Raw genomic sequence first — 17,410 nt, 5'->3', positions numbered from 1 at the left:
ACTCACATATGGGTACTGGATAGAAATACTCACAGTAACTAAGCAGAACTTCATGCCCTACTCCCAACCACTCATTCAATTTTTATAGGACACGAGTGTGTCTTTTTAACTGGCTCAGTGTTAATGGACGGCATTGTGCAGCGCAAGTGTCACCCTGTTCTTTCACCAGTTTTTAAATCAAAAGTATCTATTATATACCTATTTAGGCATCTATAAGCAACAATCTCTCTTCCAGCTAAACTTCTTTGCAAACACCTTAGCATCCAGACATCTGCATCACCATGGAATTACTAGTATATCAAATTTAAATAGTACTTTGCAGAAAGGTCATTATACGGGAGAGTGTAGTTTTCGATGCCAACTATTTCATTTAACTATTCTATTAGGCCACTTGAATTTGTTTGTTTGTTCGCGTCTTTGAAATCATGAGCTTTCAGCTCAGAGAAATCAATATTTTTCCCCCCAAATAATAATACCACAAAAGTTTAAATGGCTGGACTGTAGTTGATGATTTCTAAAAAACTTGTCTCGTGTAAACTATTTTTGTTTTGATTCAAACAATTCATCCCTTTTTATTGTTAGGTAGCTGACAAACACAATAGGCCTCTGTGTCCTCTTGAAAATATTCTGATTTGCCTTTGTAGCCCATTTCAAAATAACCTTCTGTGACAACTGTTAATAAGCATAAGGTCTACATTTTTGCTGAGCATAATGAATACAAGTGATACTGAACTTGTATGGGAGTAAGAATCACGCTATTCCAGGAATAGGCATTTCCGGCCATGTTGTATCTTCCACTCAGAAGAAAAACTGATACAAAATCCTTGGACAATACATTTATAAAAGTTCATTGATCTGAACATTACATTTAAATCAGTGGATAGGTAACACAGCTGAATCTCCAAATACGTCTTTCATAGCTGACTTTTTGTTCTAGCACAAATACTAAATACTGGTAAGTCAACATCCAATAAAAGTCTTTGTCACAGTCTTCTCTCAATCAGTTCTCAGTCTGAAAAGAGCCTTTCAAAGGATTTAGAATACATCCTGCACATGCCTTTATTCATACACTACAGCACTGAATGCCCCATTTCTATTTTCAGGTCACATCGGTCAACTTTGAAGTTGTGCATGAATAAGAATCCTGTGAGGTCATTTTGAACTCCACCTACACTGTGTTACTATTCAGTGTAAATCAATAAGAATGGACAGGCTTAATAAAATTGGACGCAACATCAGATGCAACAAGGTTAATTTAATATAAGCTGAGGTGTAACAGCAGTGGTGCACGAAACACACACTTCTTATTCACATTTACATCACTGCAACTTAAGCTGGTATTATTTCTCTGCCATAATCCCCACAGGAATGGTAAGAATCCAGAGGCACAAAGACAAAGTAATGGTTGAGTTGGGTGAATGAGCGGTGTGGCCGCTCGCGGGTGGGGGGTCGTCTTCCTGGATCCCCACCAGAAGCCATACTGTAAAAATAGTCTTCAACAGGGAGTGTCCACCACACAATTTTTCGAGAACAAATAATAAACCATTGCTGCAGACCTGAAGGGAAAGATAAACGGCCTCCACATACTTCCTGAGTGGGGAAAGGAATGCACCTCTCTGAAAAGTGCCCGCTTCCATTCCAAAGAAAACTAGGCAGGCGCAGCTCAAAACCAAAACCAGATTTCTGTGTTTTTTTTTTTCTGAATTATTCATTTAAGTTCCAGCACCGTGGAACTGCTGTGGCGAGGCTGTTTGGCTCCTGGCAGAAAGGTCATGAGATCAGATTCTGGGAGGGACAGATTGCTTGTTCTCTTCAACACAAATCTTCACATGGATCTCAAGATGTCTGGTTATCTAGCTGTGTGGAGGGAGTATTGATTTCAAATATTATAACAACAAATCACTGTGTTTTTGGGTGTCTGTTATGAAAATGAAGTTGAATTGAGGTGTGTCCTGAACTATGAATACAACGTTATTTATTTGTGTTTTTTCAATTCTTCTGGTCGACTAAAAACAATACCCTTGTTAAGACTAGGAAGGCACTAAAATTGACTAGGAACAATTAGCATATACTAGCCTAGCCTAATGTATATATTAGCTGTATGTAGATGGATAAAATAAACCCTAATGTTCCTGCCTCAGCTAAATAAAGTCCTCATCTTCCACTTCTGTTCAGCATGCACTTTTTTAGTTTGGCACTAGCATCTTTGCCACTGTTACTTTCTAACTAGCAAGTCTGAAAGGAAGATCGTTGCACTTTCTAAATTGTTAAATATTAGGCTAATTTTAAATTACTTTCTAAATTATGTAGCTATACTGTTTACAAGCTGTATTTCATATTCTGAAACAATTTCATGCAATTTGAATTCTCACACAATGCATGCAATACAATTGAAGTTAGGGATTCAGCAGTTTCCCTGACGATGAATATGCAATAAGTAAAAGCATTACATTTCCAGTTTTGTAAAAATATAAAAATGATCAACACAAGCTCTGTTAATTGGTAAACCACATGCTTATCACTTTGTAACCTATTCTAGATATCAAACAAAACTCTCCATACCAGGGAGGTTAAAACCATAGCTACACAGCCATGTACATTTTTATTAATTTCCTGCTATGATTCAATTGTTACACTTGGACTGTCTCCTCATATGCTTGACAAACCTAATTTCAATGCAAACTCTGGGGCAATACTTTGCCCTTTAGCTCAAAAGAAATTGTACACTGCACAAAGTGTCCAATTCTTTTTTCCACAGCAGAAAATAATTACTTAATATTGCCTCTTTTAAACTATTTCATTAGTATCAAATTCAGTAAGAGTGTTTGGTTGTTACTGAGGCTTAAACAAACAAATAAATCAGCATCTGAAAACCCTCCAACATGGCTGAAATAATCTCACACCCTCCCCTGGCTAAGGGCATATTTGGCAGCTGCAGCTGTTGATGTTTCCCCCTAACAGGATGGAGGAGGTGGTGGTGGCTAGCGTCTTTTTCAGAATCAAATATGCTCCTTTGGCGAATGTTCTCAAATGAAAGTCATGTATCATGCAGAAGAAAATGTGATCTAATCCCTTTACATTTGGAAAAAAAACAGTTGATGTAACAATGTTGTTAGCATCACAAGGAATATGCATTTTAAATTGGAATGGAGATGTGTGCTACATTTTGCCTGTTTTCCATCTGTCACAGAATTGTGGTCTTCCTTGCTCAGAAAGCCTTGTGAATAGTTTCCACCAGCTTTGTACTGTGACTTTTACAAACCAATATGCTTCACCTCAAATATTTAGCAGAATAATTAAAAAGGGAGTTCCAATACAAGAAGGAAATAAACACACATAGGCCTAACCTTTAAAAACATATTTCTTCTCAGAAAGATTCCTCCGTATTTGTCATAGCAAATATTAATATTTGGTGAAATACAAGACACAGTGCGGGGGTAAAAACAAGATAAAAATATGTTTGTGGATATGGTGGATGTTTGACTACTGTGTTATTCCTGCCTTCCTTGAGCTGGAATCATTTTCTTGTCAGCCTGTGTGTGTATGTGTGTGGTGGGCGTATTTATGGCGCGGCTCCCCGTTAAACCTTGGAATGTAGCCAGCCCTGGCTCTTTCCAATCCACATTCAGATCAAAATCCCAAGTCTTTGATCTTTTTCGCTGTCTCCTTACCCGGAAGTGAACCCTTGCCTTCTCAGCTGAGATGAAGCGCACGTGGAAATGCTGGCTCCTTTCCATCTTCTTACCAAATCTAGTCATACAAAGCCAAAGGAAGGAGAGAGGGGGGGACGCGGATGAAAGAGAAAGCCGCCAGACGATCAAAGGGATCCGCGGCTCCGCCTGCTAACCCCACCTCCATGCTTTATAAAGATCTACCGCCTGTACAAAGTTATTCTCACGCAATGTCTCCTCAGTCTCCGAACCGCTACGTTCGTCTTTTTTTCCCCTATTTTGTGTTGTCTTAAAAACGTATTTGTTTTTTTGTGATACTTACACATCTGCAGCAATATTTGATAAAGGATTCGGCAACTGCACAGCGATTAAACTGTTGTAACTATTTAAATTACACGCATTTTTGTTTTAAACCAACAAATCAATCTGAAGCTGCATTGCTGAAATTTGCTTATCGATTATATTCTCTATATATTTTATATGATTCCTTTTACCTATACGGGTACATGCTAGCTTCGTGTGATATAGCGTGTAAATAACCGTTGGTGCTCAGCGACTGTTTATAATTCTGATAACCGCAAAGCTGTTGTAAATTATAGATTTTTAGTCCAAACTGAATCACTATGTGTGCGCATTCATTTATTCATTCATTTATTGTTTCAAGATTTGGGTAAGTGAGGACCCCCCGCCCCCGCCAACACCAAAAAAAGTTAGCTTTTTGGAGTTGAGGTTTCATGCGTTTATCCTCTTGTCATAAATCATTATCCGCCTCCACGATCTTCTCTCCTTACAAAGTTTGCGCCAAAAAAAAAAAAAAAAAAAGACATGGGAAGTTGTCCAACCCACATAAAGGGAGCAGGCAGATGCAGAAAGAAAGGGAAACATTAAAAGGGACATATCTCTTAAATTAAATGCTGTGTCTGGAGAATAATTTGGCAGTAAAATGGTCTTCAGAGGTTCCTTTTTATCTTCAGGTTAAAGATAATAGACAGAATACGTGCGCTTCCTTTAAATTAGGGAAAAAATCCTTTAAAAGGATTTTGTCAATACGGACTCATTATATGAAACCAGTATTAACTATCACTTGGATGCCAGTAGCTCCACGGACAATAATGGTGAAAATTATTCGGTCGAGTAAACTAATTAACATATAACGATGCTTTATTAACATTAGACGCCTATTATGTCATAATAAATTACGAACCTCATCTTAAATATAAATATACCGGCTAACAGCTCTTGCTGTTTTACTTAAGACGTTTATTTCTTTCAAAATTAAGTTACTCATCTTCCACCAAAACGTGGCAATCTTGTATATTTACTATATGTCTGTTATTGAGATAAGACATATTAATATCCACATCCCCAGACCCCCAGAACAGATACATGAGAATCTCTCTCTTAGTTTCCTTGTAGGCTATTGGTTATATTGTAAAGTGAAAATGAAATTTCACTCAGATGCATTTAAAAATCCTAAGTAATACGTTGAGAATGCAAATACACAATGAAATATCGCTGTTTTCCCTTTCTTTTGCACAGTTTGCAAACAATGAGTTCACACTTGTCATCGTTGATGCTGTTTTATTTTCAGCCAGTAAAACAGCATTAATTTATTTCTGATACATGTTATAAAAATAACCACTCCCAAATGTCGACGGACAGGGGATTATAAAGTATTGATTTAAGTTCTCTGTAATTTCCACATAAATACCATCTAGCAAAGTTCATAGGCCTATGCGTTTGTTTTGCAGTTGCTTAACAGAAAAATCTATCACGCGGTCAGCAGTCATATGCACAGCCAATACCCATTACTATTAGATTGTTGAGTTCTCGCGGTGTGGCAACGTTTGATGACGTTTTTGGCTGCAAATTAGCTACCGTCGGCATGCACCTGGTGACATTCTGTTGTATTCTTTCTGAAAAAAAAAAAATGACTTACAGTGTTATTGGTTTACAGTGTTATTGACCACATTTCAGCTACGGTCCCATTAACTCCACACAGTCTTAGTCTTGAGCACTATTTCGATCTCACAGAAATTAGTATGGGTTTGGCGTATGTCGTGTATGTCCATCAATGTATGACGAAAAACATGCTTTAGCCTACTCATCCTTACTTTTTGATTCTTAATTGGATGTCATTAACATAGTCTTCTCTCACTATATTGTGATCAGGAAGCAGACACATGATTCCTGGACACGTTTTATGACATCTGATTGGATTTCAACATGGACTTTAATGATCCACTGTTCTGGACAGACCATAAAAACTCAGCTCAACACTCCAGTAAATGTTTTTGGCTTACAAGGATCACATGAGCATTCAATTGATTATAAAACGACGTTAGGCTATTGGACTAGTTAGGATTAACGTGATGTACCAACATAAAAGAAAGTGAACATAAAATATGGAGCCCGTTTCGCTTAGCCAGTGCCAAAAATACATTTTGGCGTTGATTTCACATTCACATCAATTAAATTCTAACTGATGGTGGTCAGTCAGGAAAAACAGTCAATGAGTCATTGTACGTGATGCCATCACACGGGGTCTTAGACAGACCACAAAATGTTCATTATGTGGAAGTGAACAATTTGTTTACGAAGGACTAACGTATGAATCACATTTCAGCTCTGGGTATAGATGACTAGCCTATTTTTTAATGATACTTTCAACATCACTCTCATACATTCAGTGAGGAGAGATGTGTTTAACTGCATTTTTTTTTCCAGCAGTCTCCTCAGTCTTCGGCAAACATAAAAAATGTGTGATCATCGACAAATAAGTGTCTGAAATGTGAAAACGGTGATTTTATAACAAAATGAGTTTACCGTAGCTTCGATGTTACAGCTGTGAGTGATGTTCAGCCTAACGTTGTCAAATCAAGGTCACTGCCATCTTAACTTGAATACGCGGTATATAATTTCCTGTCTAATGTACGTACACGACAGCCTAACTATCATATTCTTACCGTGTTCTTGCTACGCATCGGTATCAGGTTCAGAAACACTGCTGCTCCCGCCCATCGCCCCTTTTCCCCCTGCCTATCCGTTTTCCGTATGCGTTGTATGTATCTTTCTCCTCACTCTCTCAAGAGTGTCAATCAGTGCGGTGTCAATCAGACCAGCGGCTTCCCTTTCATCTCTCCCCCACAGTCATAGCAAGACAGAGGGGAGGGGGGAGGAGAGTTACATTACTAACACACACATACACAGACGCGACATTACCCACGGAGCGCAGCTCCAGCTTGGAACTCTACGACTGCGTTAATAACGCAATTTCATTTTTGCATTTTTTTGGTTTGCTTTACCGTTTTAGAAACAAGGCTCTGTAAAGATTTTGACTGCTTTTCAAGGACGTGTTGTACATGCAAAAAAACAAAGCCTAAGACACGCCACGCTCTGTGTAAAGCAGCGAAGAAGCGACAGAAGAGTTCGGCTACTTGCGGTAGTTATTTCCTAGGAGTTCGCACACACAGTGGGGCACGCTACACGTTGTTCTCGCCTTTTTTCTCACGTTTTCACTGAGAAGATATTTTTTAGAATCCGGACCACTGAAGAGGGGAATATTTGAAGCATCGTTTGTTTTATTGGTTTATTTACTTAAAGCTGAAGGCTTGCGGAAAATCCAGCGTGTTTATTTCTAACTTAACAGCACTTGCCAGTGAGGAGTTTGCTGAAAGATGTTTCTATTTTAAAGTCCTAATCAAAACTGGAGTTGTAGCAGGAAGAGCGTGAACTCTCAGCTGGTAACGGTAATTGCAGTTTAACTGAAGTTTTCAGTGTCTGAATCATACTTACACGTTTTTAACTAAGTAAAAGCAGTCTTGACTTTGCCGCTTGCGGTGAGTTACAGTTGCCATTGGGAATAAAAGAATTTGCCATTTTTACACTGGAAAAAGGTGCCTTTTGAAAGGGCGCTTTGCGGTACCTGGACCAAAATGCCACAGTTAGCAGGAGGCGGCGGCGGGGACCCGGAACTGTGCGCGACCGATGAAATGATCCCGTTCAAAGACGAGGGGGATCCAGAGAAGGAACAAATATTCGCCGAAATAAATCACCCAGAGGAGGAGGGGGATTTGGCAGATATCAAGTCATCGCTAGTAAACGAATCGGAGACTAATCCAAACAGCGGCAGTCACGACGTGAGTGTCTTTTAATGGTCGGATTTTGAGCGTTTTAGTGTTGATTCATAATATAATGAACTATGGCCAGGAAAGTGGCCACCGGGGAAGATGACCAACATCCGCGTCCCGGTCACACACTGGAAATTCATAGCATTAATATGATGCCCGTAATTGAAGATGGTCAAAAATGTAGCCCAATTGTATCGACAGGGTAGCCAATATAAACACGCACAAAAAATGCTGTGAGTATGAGATTTTTCACATCCACTTTAAAAAAGAAGCAAAGACAAAACTTGGGAAGAAAGTATAATATGGTATAGACATTTCCATAAATGTCTGGTTTATCTTCTGCTTTGAAAATATGCAGACACAGGGTATAAATGCAAGTGCAAATAACTGCACGTGATATAAATTGAACAGAACTATAGTTAATTGATAACACATCAGTCTGCTGCGTGCTCTCAAATTAAAGTCCGTCTGCGCAAACGTTTTTTGGGGGGGTTGACCATTTCACGTAAAGGTTTTGAACTGTGTTACCCCGCGCCTTTACGTAAAGGTACGGTTGTGTTCGCTATTGGCCTCAAGTGCACTATGGGATGCTAACTGCAAACAACACGAGTAATTCTTTTACACTTTCGGTGGGCTCGGATCATTCAAAAAATATCATTTTGTAATACATATGTTCAAATATTAAGTCCAATGTTTAGCATAAAATACATACCTAAACGAAGGAACAATGTAGTATTTTTTAATTACTGGAAGCTGCGTGGTTATGTATTCCCAAGTTCATATGATAAAAATGTATTCTTATTAATAGAAAGGGGAAAATGCTTGCAAATAGATTAACAGTTTAGAAAATTTGAATGGTATTTCTTTGTGCACATGGGGCCCATATTCGTCAAGCATCGTTTAATATTTGCAGTAAAATGCATTGTTTCATTTATAACTTATGCCTTCTCAAGCCATGGACTTTAATATCTGAAAATATGACATGGCATCCCCACTGAAGGATATGAACATTAGAATAAAGTAGCCAAGAAAGTCTTCATACGGCTAATGTATAAAAATAATGAGAATTTAAGATTTCATCGTTCCTCGCAGTTTTGAGAACCAGCATTCTCTCCTATGCCACCCACATGTCAGCATGAACCAGTCGACAGTATTTGTTTATGCTTCACATAAGCATTGCATTATAGAAAATATCACATACTTTAATAAATGCCGCTATTCTTTCTTGTAATAATATTACACCTGTTCGTACAACCGTTAATATGCCTATGTCGACCTGTTATTTCTGGTTTCCGATTAGAGAAACATTTCTGTAAAAACTGTCCTTGTAAATATCATTTGGGTGTCAGTGATGGGAAGGGCAGTGAATCTATTTGTATGTATTTATATTTATCAGCCATATTCCGTAGGTATATTATATATAATTGTCCCCACACGTGCATGTACGTCTGAGGACAATTTCATATAAATTTTCACAATGGCGGAATTTGAACTGAAATAATGATAATACCCACATTTTTTCTTTTTATTTTTCTGTATGCTAGGTAGCAGTGGGCTACTAGACCATTTATACTTTCTGCTGCTGTAGAATGAACAAAATTATTCTTGCAGTCTTTGTTAATGGAACATATCTTTTAACTTATATCTTACAATATTATATTGGCAAATGACTGTGGCACAACAGCATCGATGAAGTATAAAGTTTAAAGTTTAAAACCCGGGTTAAGGTAAGTATTCTGGAATCTGAAGAAATTTGGTGTTAATACATTCTGACTGTGCATGAAGTCAAAGGACTGATCAGCTGGTCTGTGTGTTCAGATGATGATTTTTTTTTTTTGCATCATTCATCTGATGCTAGAGAGGGAATTTGATCTTATTTCTGCATTCTGCCTTACCATACTTGGCTCAAGAACAGAATAAAAATTAAAATAAAAGGTCAAACAGCATCTAAAACTGATCTTTATGCTTCCGAAAAGCATCTTAATTAAGAGCATCTCTTTCAAAGAAGTTATGCTGTACTTGATCACTTGATCACGCTATTGCTGTACTACCATGCCATCTTTTTAGGCTTTAATGGGCACGAGCAGATCAACGTATTGTGTGGTAAAGAGGCAGGATTGATTAGTTTTTGTCATCTTCCCCCCATTTTCATTAACAGATCAGCTGGTTTCTCCTCTCTTCTCTCTGACAGGCAGCTAGGCAGTCCCAGCTACCCCCAGACTCATACCATGAAAAGCACAGAGATCACCCCGATGAGGGTAAGTGTGATTCAGGTTGTGGAGCCATTTCCCAGCAGCCTGCCTTACTGATGTGTGTATGTAGAGGGTGGTAACAGTGTTTTTTTAAGTGTATTTTATTCAAATCAAACCCTGCTTTATCGATATTGCTCCAAATCTGAATGCATGAAGTGCCTCTTCTCCTTCCAGTTTTCTTGTGGAATCCAAATCCAAGTGCCCGTGTAGCTTTACACATAGGAAGGGGCAATGATTGGAAAATAATAACATATTTATTCTTTATTATTATACTAACCCTTTAGTTTGTAGTTCAGGAAATAAGATGCTGTGTGGGTACCCTTTGACAAGTAAGATGTTGTGGGGGTAAAAGTCTTTTAGCTTTATTCCTGATAAAGCTGGTACAAATCTTCTAGAAAATCATGCGCTGGACAAAATGGTGAATGTGCATTTTCTTGAGATTTGGCAGGGTGATACATTAAAGTTAGAGATAAAAATTAGAATTAGAGAATCCATTCTATTGTTTTTGTGCATATGTGGTAATGGAGATAATTTTTCATGTTTTGGCTGGAGTTTTAAAATTTATCAGTGTTGAGGATCGTTTATCTAAACAATACCATCAGAGTAGTTAATAGTAGTTATGATGATGATGTAATACTACTGTAATACTGGAAGTGTAATTTTGCTAAACAAATTAATAATTAAAATGATGAACAGCAATATATCCGAGTCACATTTAATAAGGATATAGTGTTCATGCTGTTGTTTTGTAAACATATTCATTTGAACTAATTATGGTGACACCACAAACAGGCGCTCGTTCTGTGTGATGACATCACTGCCAGTGTAATGAGAATACAAGGTAGCAGCATTGTCTCTCACTGACAGAGCAGCCTGCTGCACGGAGGAGACAGCCAGGCAACACCGTGTCCCTCCGAAGTGTGCTGTTACAGACACACGCAAACTCCGCCGGTTTTTGTTGGCGACAACAAGTTGCTGCCGAGGAGGAAGGAGGTTATCTCTCTATTTCTCCCTTATCTAAGCGGAGGAGAGCAGAGGATGTGGATGGAGGCTTGGAGGGAGAGAGGCTGCTCTTTGTTCTCCTCTGAATAGACCCGCAGCACTCACCCAAGACTTGGCTTTGTATAGACCCACAGCACTCGCCTAAGACGCGGCAGTGAATAGGGTGGGCTCGGCTGAATGGCTCTCCTCCACCACCAGTGCAGCGAGTGCCAGAGTTAGGGTGCTGCCATCAATTTTCCCCTGCTCCTGGGGGCCAGCCTCCAGAAGTCACGCTTGCCATCTCTTTTAGTCGCCGGGGTGACCTCCGGGAGCGTGCCCCTGTCAGGCCAAAGGTCGACGCAAACAGTGGGGCGTCCTTGTTTGACATAATCTGTCTATTCTTCTTAATTGCTCCTAATTGGCATGGAGGGGGTTCCCGTCTGCCTGAGAACAAAAGGGAAAGGTTAAACAATGGGGCCATCGCGTACAAAGAGCGTGTGTCAAACAGATGACAAAAAGATGTTCCAGTGACACCTAACACAAATCAGAACATTACTCTTAACTAATGGATACGCTGCCGACAAAAAATTACATTTTTTCAGCTTTAGAAATATGCACTGTTTTCATTAGGTCTGGTCTCTCCTTATGTCTTGGCATAAAAATTGTAAAATCTTTTTTCATGTATTATACATTTCATTCAAAATAGAAACACATACTTCCACTGATGAATCTAATAATGATAAAAGCTATTAGTTCATCTTATTTCTAGAGTACCTCAGCTTTTAGATATTTTTTTCATCTGAAATGCTATCTCTCTGAGGGCCTACTTGTCAGTTACCAAAATGATAAGTGGTTTCCGCTCTGACCAGTTGTGATCACAGGTGCTGTGTTTGACTGGGCAGCAGGCCAGCGAGGCTGTGATGTTCTCATGTCTTGCAGGGAAGCATCACGATGCCTACAACAAGGGGCATCATTACCCAGGGTATCCCAGCTACATCATGATGTCCAACATGAACAGCGACTCCTACATGAGCAACGGCTCTCTCTCCCCTCCCATGCCCAGAACGGTAGGTTCTCTAAGATTTACCTTATAACATCCATGCAATTTTTTCCTGTAGTAGTCTCCCAGTGGACAAATATTGGCCAATAGGCCATCCCATCTCATGTATACAATACTGATATCTGGAAAAGGGCTGGTTATTTTTGTTATACTTACATCTGAAGTGGAACTTTGTGTATTGTGGGTTTGCAGCTGTTAAGGTAACCGAGACTTATAGTCCTAAAACATGATAAAGAATAATGCAGCGTCCTCAGAGCTGTATACAACACTAAAACCTCTCCTGTCAGTCTACAAAGCACCCTGTGTCTAGCATGGAGAAGCAGACTGAAGTGTTCCTTTTTCTATTCTCCTCTATTTTTCTCTCATTATGTTGACCCCCAAAGTTGTAAGGTGTAAATTAAGGACAGACTGCCATGCAGGAGGACCGAGTGGGAGTGAGACCGTAGTCCAATGCAAGTCTTTGTGAAATGCGTTTTGTGAGGTTGCTGTCATCGGGTGTGTTTGCTCTCCCCTCATTGCCTGTTTGCGCGGCTCAAGTGTCTACTGCCTGGCTTCCTAAATGCGATCCTCGCAAATGAAAGACAAAAAATAGCACGCTAGCAGCTGTCCGCCCTAATCCTTTTGGGTCCAATTTTATGTAAGGAAAACACCCAGACTTCTCATGACCTGGTGCTTCTGAAAGCCAGATCTATGCCTTGTCCTTACCATCCAGGCAGTTGAAAGCTGCAGAGAGACTTGCGCTCAACTTTTGACATATACTGTGAAATGAGCTATTTTTGCTCGGCTATTTGCTCGACATCCAACCGCCACAGTGTTGCATCTGGGCAGCAGTTTATTGTAAGTCTGCTCTGAGTTTAATTTGCAACGCTGTTGTATTAACCTGTGACTGGATACAGGTGTGTAATATGCAGGTTATCACACTGAGGCCTTTCGGTACAAAGACCGAGAGATGAGATGGCGCTAATTAACACCCATATGTCATTCACAAGCAACTGTTAGAGCGCCAGTCGGCCACTGCTGGGCATGGCACACTGTGGCCATGATCAGATGCCAAAGAATGGAGACCGAGAGCTGTTTTGTCAGGGAGACGCTCGATATAGCTTTGTTAGTAAGGTAGTTCGTTCTTCAGTTTGCCTTTTTGGAAAGTGTCCATACCTGCTTATTTAGCTGAGGTAGCGACAGAGCAGGGAGGCCGGGGGATGGGAGATGCTGTGGGAATGTGGACTGCTTCCTCAGAGGGGTCTAAAGTTGCTGAATCAAAGAGGAAACCCCGCCTTCCTTTCACTGCTGATATGCTATCTGATTTTTACTTTTAAGTGAAAGCTCTGTGTCTAAGCTCCGTAGGTATAATACATGCTGCCAAATCTGTGGTAGGTACAGGAGAGTATATTTCTGACTCACAGATATTAGTAAATGCTATGTAGCTGCTGTAACCAAAATGTTTTAAGATATTTCTGTGGGTTCACAGTGACTGGTTTACTATGACTACTTCAGCGTATGTCTTATTTCTTTTTGCAGTTTTTGATATCCTTCTCCCCACCTTAAATATGTAGTTTTTAAAATACATTACTTAGTTATACATAGTACTGCAGGTGTATGAGGGTGTCTGCTATTGGGATTGCATTTGTGTCAGAGGCCTATTTTGATTTATTGACATTTAACACAAGTATTCATTAACATTAGAAAATATTCAAACCTTACTTAATGAATAACTGGGACTTTAATAGCTGTTATCTACACGGATATCAACCAGATCTCCACTACTGGGCATGCATATGTTAAAACATTGAAATTTGTAGTTCAGATTTGGTTTAGGCTGTTGAAAAGTTATTTTGTCATGTGGCCTAATGCAGAAATCAGTGGGTGTGCAGTCCTTTTAAAGCTAATAATAATTTGAAGAAAGCAGACGTGAAATATAAACAAAAAATATCGGACAGATGCTGATGGGAAGTGAAGTCCAGAGGTAATTTAAATAGACAGCTAACTCCTGGACTTGGACTTCAACTCCCTTCACTTCCTGTCAGTGTGACATTATGTAAAGTGAAAAGGATTGTAAGACACTGGACAAAGAAAAGGGTAACTGGAAACAGAAAAGAACACAGTCCTTTAAAAATATGCATCTTTGATGATCCCATTTCAAAGAAAAGCTTGATTGGTCAAGTTTCATATTCATAGTAAGCTGTGTAATAGGAGAATAAGACCTGGCGGTTTCCTTTGCTTGGCTTCCTGTGTTTTCTTTGATTTTTTTGATTCAAGCTTAACATTTGAAGTGTTAGGAGTTGAATCTCATTCAGAGGCCTCATATGAGATAGCATATATATTAGAAACATGATGTCCTTAGTTCAGAATAATAAAGCAAAATTTAATGAAACATATAAATGGATTTTTGGAAAAATATATCTCATCATATCATCAGGTAATGTGGAACTAAGAGGCGCATGACCAATTAAATGTGTCATCAGTTTCAACCCATAGGTTGGTCATGTCTCTTCTGACCTTATATAATGGTGAACACATATGGGCTTTTTTGCGGTGGAAATGGGAAATGCATTTCGCTGGTTTTTCGTGGTGAAAGGCAGCCCTGCGGGACAGGTGGCATGTGTGCGGGGCGAAACCCCCCTCGCCCCTTTGATGTGAAAAATGCCCCTGATCCTCGGCCTTGCCACGCCGCGGAATCCGATGCTCCGGCTTAAAGAAAGGGATTTCCACGACTGCGCTTTTCCCTCAATGTCTGTGATGGATTTTTAGGGACCTTAACACTTTCCCAGCAGCTCTCCACAACGGCGCGCGCCTGGGTGTGTAGTATTAACCAGCGTCGCTCTGTGTATTTGCTTGTTATCTCTGGGTACAGGGGGTTTAACTCTAATTGCTGACAGTGGCTTTAGATATAACGGCGCGCTCAGAGGTGGCTGGATCCTGGGTATCCTCTATGGCGTTATTACCTGATCTTTGTGTGTGTGTGTGTCCGTGCGTGCTCTGCCTCTTTTGCCCCACTTCACATTACTGTATATCTTTTGCACGAATGTCAGTTTCTCCTCTTTGTTGTTGTCCAAGATCGCTGGGAGATTATAGCAACAACCTTGATCAGAAATAGGGGATCAGACCATTTTTATATACGATTTTGCTTCAGATTCTATCACACATGTAATTAGGTTTGAATATCCAACACTAGCAATTAACGAAACACTCTTCCTCCAGTCAGAGCGTTGATAACAAACTTAAGATTTCAAAATCTTTTAATGAGGCACTGAGTTCTGCTTGGACTGGTAAATTTCCCTCTTTGTACCCTCTCAGACTTCTTTTAACTACACACAGTCAACCTACTTCATGTCCACATTGTATTTGCGCCTTTTTATGGTCATAAACTTGGAAAGTACCACTGGGGCTGTTATATTTATGTGAAGCAGACTTCACTTATATTTTATTTGTAACTTTTGATGTCTTTGAAGAGCAGGAGATAATTGCAACCCCCAGATCCCCGTGATGGAGGCGTTTCCCTACCTGTAGCAGTCCGTGTTTGTGCAGATTAAGGTTTGCGCAGGCTTGGAATCTGATCTACGCAGGTCTTGGAAGTCGAGATGTTTTGGACCACACAGCGAGTTTTAAATTCCTGAAGTCGTACTGCTGTTGCCCAAAGCCAAAGCCCTGACCCGGCTTTAATCCAAATGTGTGACACACCGATGTTGAGTTTTATTGATGGGCCTGTTCATTTTCTATCTGTCAAATAAAAATAAAAACGCTCAACTAGATTTGCAGTTATTAGTGGCTGAAAGGACCATCATTACTATCTGTATATAAGAACGGTCTCATTGCAGGTCTTCGCTAGCTAAATAGATGGTTCTTGAAGAAAAAAACATTGATATTAAAGTGCAAAGTGTAAATACTTGGTCATAGAAGCATTGTAAAAATTAATATGTCTGTAGTTCTTTGGATATTTTACTGTGACCTGGAGGTGTTGAAATTAATAAAATTATGCATCCTGTAAAATAGGAGGTAATAAAATGAACATGGTAAAAATGTGGAAAAGCAGTTACTCTCAGGAGAGTCAGGCCCTGCTTCTTAGAATAAGGTGGCATTATGTGTGTGGCTGCTGCACAGACACAGGTTTTCCATAGCATTTATATCATTAGTCATTGAGTAGTATGTTCTCTAAATAATGAGTGAAGTCGAGGAGGGAGAGAGGGGTTTGCAGTCGAGGCTGTGAGAGAGAGCAGAGGCGAATCTGAAAGTGGTACAGTGTGTGACCGTGCCCCAGGCCAGGGCTGCAGAGAGCCCCCCGTGCTGTGTGTGTGTGTGTGTGTGTGTTGCGAAAACAAGCCTCCATGCGCTGCAGTGCACTCCAGCTCCTCTTATCTGGGGGCTTTGGAGAGTGGTGATAGAGCGATGAGAGCTCAGCTCACAGCCTCTGGAGAAAGCCTGCAGATCAAGGGCCCCTACCAAGCCCAGCAGCCCAGCACCTGCTGAGGGGGCTTCAGTCTGCAGCCCCTGCCCTGCTGGGGGGTGGGGGTGGAGGAGGAGGGGGCCGCCAAGCCTTTGTGTGACTGCTGAATGGGCTCTGGTGGGTGCTGTGGAGATGGGGGTGGTGGGGAGGGGTGTAGGGGGTTGGCAAGGGTAGGAGAAGAAAAGAGCAGTTTCTGTGTGTGCGTGTGTGTGTGTGCGCACGCGTCTGTGCAGTGTTGCTGTGGTTCTTGCTCTTCAAAAGTGACCTAAATGAAAGAGTGCAGTCACTAATATCCATTTAATTTGTCCTATTTGAGCTAAGTGAGCCGTGGGCCTCTGTCTCTCATGCGACAGCTCTGAAGTGTTTGCTCGTGCGCATTCACAGGTAAAGTAGCAGAAAGAGCAGGGATGGCTGTGTCAGTGTTCCCCGTTTCAAGTACCAACTTGCTTTAGTGGTTCCAGTCAATGATTCAGCTGCAGTAAACAGTACAGTCCCCTGCAATATGCATTAATAACTGCAATTGCCATCAATTTTGTGTGTCTGTATGTAGTAAAGTGTGTTCCTTCAGAACCTGGTCATTTGCACTCATTTCCTAAACTGACTTAATTAGCCCCTCACCCTAGGGTTTTGATGGAAAAAAAAATCCAGAACTATGGCACCGTGAACCACAGCTGATTATCCTCCTATACAATGTATGGAATAACCTATAGAATATTGTGATGAATTATAGTCCATTTTTCTTCTTTTTTCCTTTCTATTTTTCCTCAAACAAACATTCCAACTTTAACTTAAACTAATACAACATCAAGTTCCAAGATCCAACAGACTGGAATGACTGGAAGGGGGGACTTTAATTGTTCAAGACTTTCCCAGCT

General features: G+C 40.2%; 1 protein-coding gene across 6 annotated transcripts in view; it reads left to right on the top strand.

Annotated features, from left to right (window-relative positions):
- Window positions 1–6,874: 6,874 nt before the first annotated feature.
- LOC118793158 (lymphoid enhancer-binding factor 1-like) overlaps window positions 6,875–17,410 on the top strand; it is a 44,494-nt gene continuing 33,958 nt past the window's right edge. For all 6 annotated transcript variants that reach the window (XM_036551191.1, XM_036551190.1, XM_036551188.1 and 3 more), the window contains exons 1-3: window positions 6,875–7,810; window positions 9,993–10,059; window positions 11,974–12,101. In XM_036551191.1, the coding sequence (XP_036407084.1) occupies window positions 7,607–7,810; window positions 9,993–10,059; window positions 11,974–12,101 (399 nt within the window). In that variant the 5' untranslated portion in view covers window positions 6,875–7,606. The remainder of the gene's footprint in view (window positions 7,811–9,992; window positions 10,060–11,973; window positions 12,102–17,410) is intronic.

Source organism: Megalops cyprinoides, chromosome 18, assembly GCF_013368585.1.
Source record: "Megalops cyprinoides isolate fMegCyp1 chromosome 18, fMegCyp1.pri, whole genome shotgun sequence".
NCBI lineage: Eukaryota > Metazoa > Chordata > Actinopteri > Elopiformes > Megalopidae > Megalops > Megalops cyprinoides.
The sequence above is the reverse complement of the archived record's forward strand: the minus strand, read 5'-3'. Positions and strand labels throughout refer to the sequence as shown.